This window comes from Vicugna pacos, chromosome 24 (assembly GCF_048564905.1).
Source record: "Vicugna pacos chromosome 24, VicPac4, whole genome shotgun sequence".
In the NCBI taxonomy this organism is placed as follows: domain Eukaryota; kingdom Metazoa; phylum Chordata; class Mammalia; order Artiodactyla; family Camelidae; genus Vicugna; species Vicugna pacos.
Window position 1 is genome coordinate 13544162 of NC_133010.1, and position 14396 is coordinate 13558557.

At 41.4% G+C, this 14396-nt stretch overlaps 1 protein-coding gene and 1 long non-coding RNA gene across 2 annotated transcripts in view; one reads left to right on the forward strand and one right to left on the reverse strand.

Annotated features, from left to right (window-relative positions):
* GAREM1 (GRB2 associated regulator of MAPK1 subtype 1) overlaps positions 1–14396 on the forward strand; it is a 162659-nt gene that overhangs the window by 135763 nt on the left and 12500 nt on the right. The window contains exon 4 of the mRNA XM_006205071.3: positions 9406–10578. Within this exon, the coding sequence (XP_006205133.1) occupies positions 9406–10578 (1173 nt within the window). The remainder of the gene's footprint in view (positions 1–9405; positions 10579–14396) is intronic.
* LOC140689000 (uncharacterized) lies at positions 4353–9568 on the reverse strand. Its single transcript, XR_012063854.1, has 3 exons — positions 9477–9568; positions 6278–6394; positions 4353–4631 (listed from the first exon to the last, which is right to left on the reverse strand). It is a non-coding gene; the product is annotated as an uncharacterized lncRNA (long non-coding RNA).

Genomic DNA, 14396 nt, shown 5'->3' on the forward strand with positions numbered 1-14396 from the left:
GTCCCCTGGAGAGGGAGAGAAAAAATGAAAAACAGTACAACCTATTCACAAATATAGCTGCTATAAGTATTTTTAAATGTCATGTGATGTGAAGTATTATAAATATAGTTATTATCCAGGAAGCAATTTTTTAAAAGCTAGGAGAATTCAAACCTCGTCGGAAAACTTCATCCTCTGCCTCCACTTCACATACAGCGTAAATCAGACCTAGAGGCCAGACAACTAAAGAAATGACTTACATTTAAGAACGGGCAGCTGACTGGTATCATGACAGTCAAAATACGCAAGTATGTACATATAGTCATATATATTTACAAGTGCAGAATGCAATGAAGCATGATAAGGGAATGGAGTAAAACAGAAGTACTGAAGGAACAAGAACTCTCATTTTGTTATTTTCCAAAACTGGAACAAAGTTTTACTCATCAAGAAAATAAAAAAAGAAAAAAGAAGAAGAAGAAGAAAATGGAAGAATGCATGGGCAGGTAACCTCTCACTGATCATCTGTGTACATTTCCTCCAGTCCCTCCTAAGCTGATGGCATGCGGTGTTTTTACAACAGCACTCACCTGCCTCTTTCACCACTTTTTCCCTCTGTAATAGCATTCCCTTCTTGGTTTCCATGGTGAGAATTTTGTTTTTGTTTACTTGCTTTCTTGCATATTTGTTTTTTAACTGTTATAGGCATTTCCTTAATTATCTCTTTAAGTTTTCTCAACAACTATCTATTCTCATGTTTACTTTCAAAGTCAGAAGATGTCTTAGTTCTGAGTTGGTCATTCCAACTGAAGGCTCATTCCTCTACCCTTTAATTTAAAAAAAAAATAAAGCTGCACCAATGATTTTCAGTATTCCGTCTTTCTTTAAACAAGCAGCCAGGGTCTAAGGGGCACCTCAGACTGCGTATTGTAGCTCAGGCTTTGGATTAGGAGCTGAGGTCAGACGTCAGCTCCAGGCATCGACTATGGCCATGGTCAGGTCACATGACCCCTATGCCCAGGTGTCTTCACCTGCAAAATGGGCAAAATGGGAGGTGAGACCACATACCGCATACGTTTGTCATGAGAGTTAAATGAAGTAATGCACTCACGTGCTTTGCAAGCATCTAGTACAGGGACTGGCTAACTACGGTCTTGGGACAGGGCACCTATTTTGCAAATAAAGTTTTATTGGAACACAACCACCCCCCTCCACTTAGTGTCGTCTGAGGCTGCTTCCACGACACAGCGCAGAGTCCAGTGATGGGAACAGAGACCATATGGCCCACAAGCCTGAAATGATTACTCTCTGGCCTTGTAAGAAAAAGTTTGCCAAACCTCTGATTCAAAACATAAAATCCAACCAAAAGAAAATTCCCAACACAGATTATTTCACTTACTCTTTAAAAAAAATTTTTGTTTCCTAGCACAGATTATTTCACTTACTCTCTTTTAAAATAAGATTTCCCAGCACAAATTATTTCACTTACTCTTTTTTTAGTACTTTGTACTCTGTGCCTGAATATTAAGGACACAGTGCATATGTTGTTTTTGTTTCAAAACACCCTTTCACCTCAAATACTTTTTTGGAAACTTATTATACAGTACCTAGTGAATTATTTTAAATGTCTTTCAGCCTTTTAAACCCAGCCCAGTCATGATGAGAAATTTTCCCACGCATATAGTTTCTGCCATCAAAATGATGACAAACAAATTAAGTCTTAATGTAAGTTCTGCCTTTCCTGTGACATTTGTGGAAAGAGGTGGGGGGAAAGGCAGCCTTCTACTTGGCGCTGGGCGACTTGCAGCTCTCCTTAATGGGAAAGAGGCATCCTGACCTCAGTGCTGTCGCCCGGAACCCTTTCTACATTAAAATTACCTCTCTGGAGTCTCGGGGAGCCCAGATGCGCTAATCTGGACGCTGTAACGGTGCTATTCTCATTTCAGTTAGTGAGGTCCAAGCTTTCAGCTCTTCCAGCTTAGATTTCCCCACAGGCAAAATGACAAGTTTGCATTGTCTCCACTGGGGAAAGTGCCCCGCTCAGGAATTGTGAGATTTCAGTCAAATGTGGAGTGTAATCACGGCTTCAGCCCACACAGACCTCTTAAGAGCCATTACCCTGTGGGCTGGGGCGGAGCTCAGGTGACGGTCCTGTCACCTGCACATCAGCTCCAGATGACTGGGTTTGGTACCTGTTTTTGGCAGCATCTTGCCACAGAGCTGCCTAGTGTAGGGGGAAGGATTTCAGGGTCTTTTTTTTTTCATAAGGTAAAGAATCATAAGATTCAGAGATCTGGGGTGATGCTAAGCTTCTCAATACTGAGAAGCATGACCAAGAATAAAAATGATAAAACATTATAAATAAGCTAGCAGGACTGGGAAAGTTATAGACTTTGAATTCTGATAATCGTCAGGTTTTAGATCTGGAAAGGCCCTTTACGCATTGCCTCGCCCTACTTCTTCTTTTAACAAATAGGAAAACTAAGAAACAGATGTTAGCCGACTTCATTGATTCATACAGAACCACAAAACAACTTGGCTGCAAAGCCAGGTCACCTAATTTAATCCAGTCATCCCCTTACTCTGTCCCATTTTGTTTGTGGATCTGAGATAAGGCTCCCATTGTGATCAGAAGATCCTTTCACACTGACACCATGGCTTGCACAGTAAAATCATTTTCTTTTTTAAAAATCTAAATAAACGTGCTCAATAATTACTGCCTACGTAGATCCTTCTGTCTGTTTTATTTCTGAAACGCTTAGGGTCTGACACAGGATTTGGGAGCTTTTATGAGTATTATATGTGCCGATTTTTAGATCTTTTTTCATTCCAGAGTATGATGCCAATATTTAAAAAATAAAATCCTACAAGTTAACTTGATGTTTTCCATCAGCACCGGTGCCATTTCTAATTAGACAGCATGTGTAAAAACGAGCCCCTTCAAAAATGCTACTGTAACGTATTAATGCAGAATTTTTTCAAATATTAACAGAAACAAGATGAGTTCTTGCATTATTGCTTGAGGCAGTGGTAAAAATACAACAAAGTGGCTAAAATGCATCATTGAATAAATAAGCAGGAGCTCTGAAGTTTAATATGATTTGTGCAACTGGATGCTGGAACTCTGGATTTTTTCCAAAGCTTCCAACTTACTAAGAATCAGCCAGTTTCTCCCTCCGAGTCACAGATTTGAGGCCGTCTGTGTGCCTTTTACCTTAACGTCTTAGTTCCCCCTTTTCAAGTGGCCATCTGCAAAAGTGCTGAAGAAATAAAGATCTTCCCCCTCTGCCAGCCAGTTAGACTGTATTTTATTTCCACAGCCTAAAATAGTTACCATATTGCGCATATGACTTAGATTTCTTTTTTGCCTCATTTTAACAGGACACACTACGGACAAGGCCTCGAAAATGCATTAATGGAGAGTTTGGGCTGCTCTTGCTTCGAACTCTTGTCGTAATTATTTTACTCCCTGTTGTCTTTCTGATCCTGTTTGTCTTCTAAAATGCAAAAACAGCTTATGACCTGACTTTGTTCCGCAGCCATCCTGTGGTCGTCCTGTGAAGTAGCACAACATAGTGAGACTGAAACATTAGAGTTCTTGCAGAGTTTTGGGGTGGTTTTGTTTGAAGAGTGTAGTGCAGACGCGATGGTCACATCATTCCTCATTGAAAATACCATCCCTACTTTCTGTCTTGACAATTCTGAAAAGGCATCCGCCTCCTGTGGAAAGTTTACAATGGTGTCAGAGAGGTGGGTTTTTTCCCTGTGATTCTGCAGACTGGATAAAGATCATTTGCCATGACATTTTTTACCTCCTCTGGAGCCTTTAGGGTATGAGTAACTCTAGGTAGCCAGCTTTGGGGATAGCTGTGAATTGTAACAAAAATTCTGTCCAAAATGACTATAATTTCCTTTCGGTTTCCTAAAATAGATTTCTTTCTTTCTGCCATCTGAAAGAGAAGTACTTGCACAAAATTTAAACTTAACCTCATCTCCTGAGATGTGTATGACTCTTAACTTTATAGAGAGGGACACTGCGGACCTGAGAATTAGGTGTTTTACACTCATTTAAACTGCTCACTTGTTGCCTTTAAGTTTGTCAGAATACCTTCCTTACCAGTCTGTATTTCCAGTTTTAATTTCACTTCTATTCCGCTGTGAGCTGGAAACTGCTAACCAAGGTGGGTCACTTTGAGTTAAGGTCCTCAAAGCCTTCTCCATAAGCCCTAACTTCACATCTTCTTGGTGGCTCGGAGGCCTTTAGCTCACTGCCTTGTTCTTGGCTAAGTTCCAGAAGGATCAGAAATCATTGATTAGTATACAACCTGAATTTTGTCAAGAGGGAAGAATGAATTTTAAAAATGAAAAGTGAATGAATTTAGAGGCAGCCAATTTTTATTTGTATATTCCAGTTTTTTTTAAATGGCATCTCTTCCTTACCATGAGTCAGATGTCATTTATTTTCACGATTCATTCAGAATGATAAAATTGGATACAGTGGCGAGGCCAATTATTTCAGTGTTTGAAGACAGCCCAGTGCTTTTTTTGTCGTCTGAGGTTTCGAGACCTCCTCTGAAAAACTACCAGTTGGCAAGCCCTCTGCTGCGCCGTCGCAAATTAAATCATGGCCGTTGTCATCCTTGCCCTATTTCCTGTTTAAAAAAAAATAAAACACTCAGGATTGACATTTATCTTAACTCTTCAAGGCCTTCCTTTCTCATTTTCTGCCATTTTCCTGAAGGAAAGAGAAAAATTGACGTTTGGGGGGAAGTGATCTAACAATCAAATATTGTCTATTTAACCAAATATCAATCAGATCAATCCTGCCTTTTTTCCCCCAAGAGTTGAAATTTTTAACCTCTGTTACATGTTTGATCTTTAAAACAACTGTTCTTAGAAAATGGGTTGCCTGTTGCCAGAGACAGAAAGAAGAGGGGAGAAAGAAGTGTGTGTGTGTAAATTTTACATCAGTGTTTTTAAATGTTGCTTGATCGTGGGGTATTCATTCTGAACGGTATTATGAATAGCAAAACCCTGATAGTTTCCTGGATTAGACCTATTAAAGTTGTTTAGATAACACGCTTTGAATGACTTCCTCTCAGGAAACATTGAAACTGGAAATGTTAACCAGGCACGCATACTCAGGCGCTTAGAACGCATTGTTTCTTCTGCTATTAAAAAAAAAAAACTTAAAGGAAAGAAATTATGCAAATAAATCACATCTGTAGAAACCAGAATAGACTGTTTAGTTCAACTGCCAAGGGAAGAACACTTATTTATGAAATTCTTTATCTGTCACTGACAATGACCACAAGACGGGTCAGTACGTTCGTCTCATAATCTATGCAGAGCTAATTGCTAGCGTGAATGATGACATCAGAGTTGGAAGCGTGGAATCACAGATTGTACTCACATATGTTATGCATTTTGATGTATGGGAGTGGGGGTAACTTCCTTTAGAAGTACAGACATGCACAAAAATGTAGACAAAACTGTGGACTGCACCCAGAGAGTGACACTTAGTGAGGATAGTTCTGATCTGTTGAATCTGTGCGTGCACCTTCTGAGTCATGTCCCACAAACTGTGTGGACACTTTCTTTCAATTCATTTGATGTACGTTCCTCACCAGACCTGTAATTTCTTCATTCTGGAAGGTGTGTGTTTCTAAAGGTAAATAAGGAAAAATATAGTGAGTACTGATGTAAAAGAGTTGGAAAGAGCCATTTCTTCTTGTTTTTCCTTCATGTTTGAGAAGCACTGTTGGCTCCCTCTATGTTCACTGGAAACAGCTTGTTGTATGAGTGAACTTGTGTGTGTTTCTCAAATCTCATGAGAACCCTTTCTCTCAACATCCCTGTCTCCATCTTGGTCCAAACAGATGAACTGCCAAGTTTGTTTTTTTTTTTACCAAGTTCCAGTAAAAAGGAAGTAGAGCAATGCATCTGAGCATTTTGGAGACCAGTTTATCCTAGAACAGTATATTTTGAATCATTTCAGTATGTTCCCTCCCTTTGGAATATAACTGTATTGATATTTCTGGCCCTATTCTGACAGTAAGTTTTATTCTGGGATAACATCTTCAATAAAAATTTGAGCAGCTCCTCAGTACAGAAGGAAGGGTGATGCCTAGAGGTAGTGGTTTGGGCTTGAAAACAGTAGTGCATGAAAATAGAAAACAACATGAAAATGCAGAGATGTGAAAGGGAATATGAAACAATTACAAGAATTAAACTTTCAAGAATCATTGTTAATAAAGGTAATAATAACAATAATGGTCTCCATTTGTTGAGAGCTTACCACTGTGGGAAGTTGTTTGCATACGTCGGTTAAGCTTGAGAAGTAGCTGATGGTGTTCTCATTTTATCGATGAGGAAACTGAGTCGCAAAAAGGCAGAACACTTCGTCTGAGGTCACCTAACAGTAAACAAGATTGAGACTTAGCTCGTAGTTTAGTTATTAGTATTGTACCATTCGTAGTATTGTGCCAGTTAATTTCCAAAGGCCATGGTCCTTTTCATTCGTCTGTACCCGGGGTCAGCAAACCTTTTCCGTAAAGGGACAAAGAGTAAATAGTTTAGAGTTTGCCGGCCATACAGTCCTTCCTGCAGCTCTGCACCTTGCCATCAGAGAGTGAAGGCAGCCAGAGACCATGCGGAAAGGAATGGGCATAGCGATGTCCTAATAAAACTTTATTTACTAAGTCAGAGTCGGGGCCAGCATGGACTGTAGGCAATAGTTTGCTGACCTCTGATCTGTATTGTTATAAGCTTAACTAGATACTCACTGCAAGTAAAAGCCTTAGGGATAAACCAAAAGTTAAAATGAATAGCCAATAAATCTTTTCTGAAGACCTTTGGTGACCAAAGTCAGGAGAATAAAATAACTGAAACCTTGAAAGTTAAGGTCCTGTAGGAAAAGAAAGACAGCTATCCCGTGTGCCAAGTATTGTCCTGTATAAATTATGTATTAGCTTAAAAAAGCCTTGCTCTATATTCTCCAAAACTGTGAAGGTCATGAAAAACAAAGAGAGGTCAAGAAACTCACAGAACAGAGAACTGGTTGCAGTATGATATCCTGGTTTGGTCCCAGAACAGAAAAAAGACATTCGTGGAAAAAACTAGTGAAATCCAAATAAAGCTTGTCATGTGGTTAGTAGATTGTACCATGTTCATTTCTTAGCTTTGACCATGTGCCACGGTTTTGTAAGATGTTAACAGGAGAAGCTGAGTGAAGGGCATTACAGGTACTCTTTCCACTACCTTCACAACTCTTCTACAAATCTGAAATTATTCTAAATAAAAAGTTAAATTGTACTTATTTATTATTTATTACTGAATTTAAATTCCCAAACTTATTCCGATGTAGAAGTCCAGGTGAATGCCGAGACTGAAACTAAACACAGTTAAGTTGAGGTCTTGTTGAAAAAAAATATAGTAACAATACTTACCTGAGTCACCTAAAATGGATTTTAAACCTTAGGAGCCCTGAACTGCCCTTAAATATTGTGCTGCCATTTATGTACTAATAACGCCTCCTTCAGACAAACTCCCTTCACTACAGAGACGAGAGAACTGTTTGTTTTTTATAGCACTGATTTTGATTGACAAATTCCTTTTTCCAAAGATTAAAATTATATAGAGATGACCCAGAAGAGGTAAGAAATTATTTACAAGGATTGTTACCACCTAGTTCTGTAAATGCATATGAGGGTGACTACCCAGTAAGTCATCTGAACATTGTCAGTCACTTTACCCAAGATGCTTTTTTATTAACATAAAAAGAAAAAGTTCATCTCAAGCTTAATGTAAGCCTGATACTAAAACCAGGTAAAGATAACATAATAATAAAACTGTACTTTACTCTCACCTGTGGCTAAGATACATAGATCATAGATAAATACTGTCAAGGAGAAACATGCCATGTAGTTTTAAGTGTGCCATGATCAGGTAGAGATTATTTCAGGCATGTAAGGTTTTTTTTTTTTTTTACTATTTGGGAACCTACTATTATAATATGAAATCTGTACCTCAAAATTTAAAATTAACACATGACTATCTTATTGGATACAGAAACCATTTGGTAAAAATAAAAAATTAATCTCTTTGTGGAAACTTTTAGAAAACTAGAATTGGAAAGACTAATGTGATTTTAAAAATTCCATTTCAAGCCAACAAATTTCTCATAGTTGACATTAAAACACAGGTGATATTCACAATAAAATGTGAAACAAACACTCTCACCACCACCGCTCTGTTGTGGGAGAGAAAGGGTGAAAACTGAAAAAATGAAAGATATGATCACTTAGGAATCCAAAGAAAATCAACTGGAAAGAATTATTACAGTAAGATTACTGGACATAACAGAATAGCAACAAACTGAGATCCACAACAATAGATAGAAACATGAATAATTGTAACATTGATGAAGTACCATGGGCAATAAATATTAGACCTTTCAAATACACATAGCTTTGTCCATGCAATTCCACTTCTCAGTCTTTATCCTAAGGAAATAATTGAAGTGCAGAAAAGTTTGTTGCGGTACTATTATAATTGCTAAAAATTGGGAAATCCCATCTGTCTGACAATAAGGAACTGGTCAAATAAATTAAGGCATATCCATATAGAATGGAATACGTTAGGTCAGTATTACAATTGATGGAGTGTATACACAGGAAAATGGATACGTTATAGTGAAAAATTCAGCAGTAAAATTCGGTGTGTTTATATATAGCTCTGAGATAGATTGATAGACTTTTTTTTTCTATTGATACAAAATTGTTAACAGGTTATCTTCAGTGGTCAGATTGTATAGAATTTGTTTTGTTTTGTTTTGTTTTAATATCTGTATTTTCTGCTATTTCTTCCAATGAATGTGAGTAGTTTGTATAATAAAATAAAGGAAGGGGGAGAAATAAGACATTTTTAAGCCCTTTGTCCCAGTTCCAGTTTTAGAAAAAATTGGAAATGTAATAAAATTATGTTAAAAAATAAGCAGAGTTTTAATAGTTAAAGAATTTTCTACAATGGTATTCATGAAAGTATTTTTATAACTGAAAAAGATGCAGTGATAATATTAATGTCCCCAAATAATTACCCATATGGTAGACTACATAGGAAAAGAAATTGAAAGGATGTTTATCAAATCATTAAGCGTTTCTATCTCTGAGTCAGGATATTATTTTATTTTTGTGTTTTTCTTCTGTATTTCCTAAAGTGTTACTAATGAATACAGAGCACCTTTTTCTTCAGGAAAAAAACACGTGTTTTTAAAAGTCTAAGCTAACATCATCTGGTTATCGTTAACCGCATAAATATTATAAAAGAAATGGAGTGTCTAAATTTGGTATTAAAATAAAACAGCATTTTTCTTTGTGTGAATAAACAAAAGAAAACCACCCTAAAATTTGATCTGTTCTGTGGTAGGTTGCTTCAGGTGAATGCAATGAAGATACAGAAGTTTACAACATCACCCTATGTACAGGGGATGAACTCACACTAATGGGCCAGGCAGAAATCCTGTATGCAAAGACTTTCAAGGAGAAGTCACGACTCAACACCATCTTCAAAAAGATTGGGAAGCTCAATTCCATCAGCAAGCTGGGAAAAGGCAAAATGCCGTGCCTCATTTGCATGAATCACCGGACCAACGAGAGCGTCAGCCTCCCATTCCAGTGCAAGGGCCGGTTCAGCACGCGGAGCCCCCTGGAACTTCAGATGCAGGAGGGCGAGCACACCATCCGCAACATTGTGGAGAAAACCAGGCTTCCCGTGAATGTGACGGTGCCCAGCCCTCCACCGAGAAACCCGTACGACCTCCACTTCATCCGCGAGGGGCACCGCTACAAGTTTGTGAACATCCAGACCAAGACCGTGGTGGTCTGCTGTGTGCTGCGGAACAACAAGATCCTCCCCATGCACTTCCCTCTGCACTTGACCGTCCCCAAGTTTAGCCTCCCGGAACACCTGGTGAAGGGGGAAGTGTGGCCCGAAACCCTGGTCCATCACTGGCTGGGTATCTGCCAAGAACAGTTCGACATCGATGAGTATTCACGGGCGGTCCGCGACGTGAAAACGGACTGGAACGAGGACTGTAAGAGTCCCAAGAAGGGCCGGTGCACTGGCCACAACCACGTGCCCAACTCCCTCAGCTACGCTCGCGACGAGCTCACCCAGTCCTTCCACCGGCTCTCGGTCTGTGTGTATGGCAACAATCTCCATGGCAACAGCGAGGTGAACCTCCACGGCTGCAGGGACCTGGGGGGAGAGTGGGCCCCCTTCCCTCATGACATCCTGCCCTATCAGGACTCGGGTGACAGTGGGAGCGACTACCTTTTCCCAGAAGCTAGTGAAGAATCGGCGGGCCTCCCGGGGAAGTCAGAGCTCCCTTATGAAGAGCTGTGGCTGGAGGAAGGCAAGCCCAGCCATCAGCCTCTCACGCGCTCCCTGAGCGAGAAGAGCAGGTGTGATCAGTTTAGAGGTTCTGCCCGGTCCAAGTGCGCAACTTCTCCCCTTCCTGTCCCCGGAACTCTGGGAGCAGCAATGAAGTCTTCAGAGATTGCCCTACCTCCACCTCCAGTGCCTCCCAAATCTGAAGCCGTAAGTCCTTTCTGTTTTTGAGTGATGTGCTGGTCCTTCTGGTCTTTCTGCCCAGTCACCTGCTAATTTCTTTTCTTTCTTAAAAAAAAGAAAAACTCCCCAACAGATGATTCTCAGGATGAACAAATGTGTTTAATTTGCAGTGATACATGAATAGTAGTTTTCCTGTACGTTTGACAGGAAACTTGGAGGGTTCTTACTAGAAGAGGTTTGAACACGCTGCCTAGAGAACGGATAATAGGGGGAGAGTGCAGAAGGCGGAGCTGAGAAGAGGTATGAACACGGTGACGGAGGTATGAAACCAGGATGCCGTGAACCATAGCAGCTGGTCGCCGCAGATGGCGGGGGGAAATGAGCCACTTCGGAACATGTTTTAGAGGTGGAACCAACAGTATTTACTGATAAATTGGATGTGGGTAGTGAAGGAAAGAGAGAAATCAGGAGGAACCCTTAGATTTGCAGCCTGAGCAGCAGAGTGGATGTTAGTGCCACTTACACGGATGGGGAATGACTGAGGAGTAGATTTATTTGGTGGGAGGGGGCTGCAAGAGACACGAGCATCATTTGTAATCTCTCCTGTACCCTGGAAGTTACACTGCGATCAGAGCATTGTGGGTGTGCTCAAGTGCACGCCACACACACACACACACACACACACACACCACAGAGCAGAACTAGGTGCTAGCGTGGTTCCATTTACCTCCTTAAATATAATTCATTCAGAGCTCGGGGGAGCGTCTATCAAATTTTAATGTAAAGTGATCATACAGGACAGAAAGGGCCCTCTGTTTTGACCATGTCCTTTGATTGACAGGCACTCTGAACCTTCGCAGCTCAGTTTTGATCACTGGATTTCTTTCTATCTAAAGGGAGAAAGTGTTCAAGGCATAGGGTGATTCTCTTTATTTATTTGACACTGTCTATTGCAGTGGTTTCCTTCTTTCTTCTACCTCCAGCAGAATCCTTAAAAAAAATTACACAAATCCCAATAAATAGAAGAATTACCATCCAAACCCACCTGACTAAAGCACAGATTGGAGGGAAGGGGTCTCCCCATGGCCCTGTGCCCCGACCGGGTGGCCTGTCTGGAACCCTGGGGCTGTGCAGAGCCTCATTTCAAAACCACGGAATTACTGGGCTAGATGCTAGGAAAGTCACCATCAATAACCCCTGGACTCTGGACTCTAGTACCTTTTTGTTTTATAGAGAAGGGAACAGATGAAAAGAGAGGACAACTGTACAGGTTAAAACGTGGGAGGGCTACAGAGGTCATGTCGTGGAGAAGGGGGAGTCAGAGGAGAAGGAAACCACTAGCTGGGCGATGAATGAGGGAAGCTTTCATGGAGAGGATATTTCAGATGAGCTGAGGGAATATACATGGACGGGAAGAGCGGAGAGAAAGAAGGGCATTGCAGACAGAAGGGTGTGAGCAAAGGCTGGGGCTGATGAGGAAGAGCCCAGAGTCCTGCTGGGCCAGTGGAACAGGGCTGACTAAGGAGAGTGAAGGGCAGTGGTGGCCTCCAGGCTGGAACCAGGTCATGGACAGCCGGGCAGCCCTCCGTGCAGGACAATCGTGGCTAGCTGTCCACGCAGAGCCCTCACTGCTGCAAAGCGTTCCTGAGAGAAGACCCACCTCCAGCGTCTGTCCCATGACACAGAAACTCTCCAGAAGTTGCTGGTCTGGACTTTTCCCTGCTCTTTCCAGATTCTTCCAGGGACCTTAAGACACAAGCCCAGAGAGCCCTGTACCCAGTAGGGGTCGTGGAATATTTGGGGGAAGTCTTGGTGGAGTCAGAGTCCTTGGTTCTTCTATTCATGTCAGATGGTGTTCCCTCCCTCCTCCCAAAAATAGTAAAAGGTAAGGGGACACTCTTAGTAAGTACTGTAGGCAGTTTTAGGAATGTCTCAACTCAGCTATGCCTTTGATATTGCTTGAGGCTTGGGGTACTTATCTTCAATAAGAATATGACCACATGAGCTTTTCCTAGAGAACGTTGGTCCCACTGGCACACAGTGGGGACTCATTGACTCATCCCAGGTGGTCACACCCGGAGTCATTTATGTCACCCCGTCTTGAGGTAGGAAACTGGCAACACTTCTTTGCACTGTGGCTAATGAAAGATGAGTAAGAACATAAATATTAAGAGGCCCTGTCTTGACCTTGGTACTAAAAGAAAAATGTTAGAGTTAAATTTGAAACTAAAAGCAAATCTCACAGCGGCAGAAAAGGTTTTGGCCTCCTGTCGAAGCTGTAATTTCTTATGACATAAGAGAACCTTCTCGGAGCATGTTCAGTGTTTATAGAATGCTCTAGTCATAAGGACGTTGTATAAACACCTGAAATTACTTAATTTCCTTTTTTTAAGAATTAGGCATTTCAAATGAAGTCATATTTTTTTATTGGTTCTACGACCACGAAATGAATTTTCCATTTTTAGCCTGTGCGTGGGATGCAGAGAACGTCATGATTGTTAGATGTGGCTTCAGCTCGTAATTTTCAAAAGGGAACTTTAATGGGGCATAAATTCAAGTGCTCCCACAGAACTAAACAGAACTGCTTCGGATAGTGACCGTGGGCGGGACCTGGGAGAGAGATGGGCCGCGTGTCTCACAGCTAGTCTGCCTTATAATTAAAGACAGAAGTAAGTTTTCAAACAAGGCCACTTCCAAGTGAGACGTTACCTGGGAAGGTGACAACTCCTACCAGGTCTTCAGGAACAGAAGATGCTGGAGACGTGAAAAAAAACACGTCTTTCATAGCCAGGGAAGGAGAGCTGGTAATCAGAGAATGAACTCTGCTTTGCCGCAGTCCATGGCCCAGTCATGTTAAATTCTAGAGGGACAGTGACATCACTGCTGTGTCTGTCAGCCTGTCCCATTTTCTCCTCATTCTTTTCTTCTCTCCCTGCTTCAGGGTTCTAAGTCAGAGCCAACATCTGTGCTCTTCCCCAGCAGATTGTGACGATCTTTATTTCTTTCCGTAGGAAGTGAGACTAAATCTGTCTCCATCCACGATCGCATTTGTAGGGTTCCCAGCAGTGGGCTGCAGCCCCAGCAGCATCCCAGTATGCCTGTCTACCATCCTCCCCGCATCCTAAAATGGAAAACCAGGCTTTGGCGCTGAACAGAAAATCTTCAGTGGGGGAGTATCAGCTTAGCCCTGTTATTGTGCTCTGTCCCTAATGTGGCTACTTAGAATTATGCTTAGTCCAGATCTTGGTAAAGAACATTTAATTTTTTTTTTTAAATACAAAACCCTGCCACTCACCTTTCCCGAGTTTAAGAAGCCATCCCCTGGAACGTCCCAGGGAGGAGGGAACGGCTCCTGTTTCCGGGCACGGAAAGGACGCAGCCGCTTGTATCCTTTAAAAACTCACTGCAGAGGAGCCCAAGCCAGGGAGCCGCCCAGCTCGCTAAGCGGTGACACTTTCATTCTGTAAAATTTTGCAGAGTGCCCTCAAATCAGAATGACCTGACGGTTTCTCTTAAGTGGGTTATCCTTTTTGGTCCATATGTTTATTCTAAACATATCCTCTGTTTCGTAACATTGTGGGCCTCATTCCATAATTGTAATTGTCTGCCAGTTGGCTGGTAATGTGTAATATATTTACCCAGATACACTCTACAAGTGACAGTCTTCAAGAGCTGCCTTTTTGAGTATTTTTCCCCCTCTTTGGAGGATGCCATTCTGGAGAGCAATGATGAGAAGGCTTGATACTGCATGAAATTCTGTAAGTAGAATGTTTGACTCCCAGATTACTCTGGGCTGTGCGCTGAATTACAAAGTCAGTATCAAAACCACAGGATCACAACTCTTC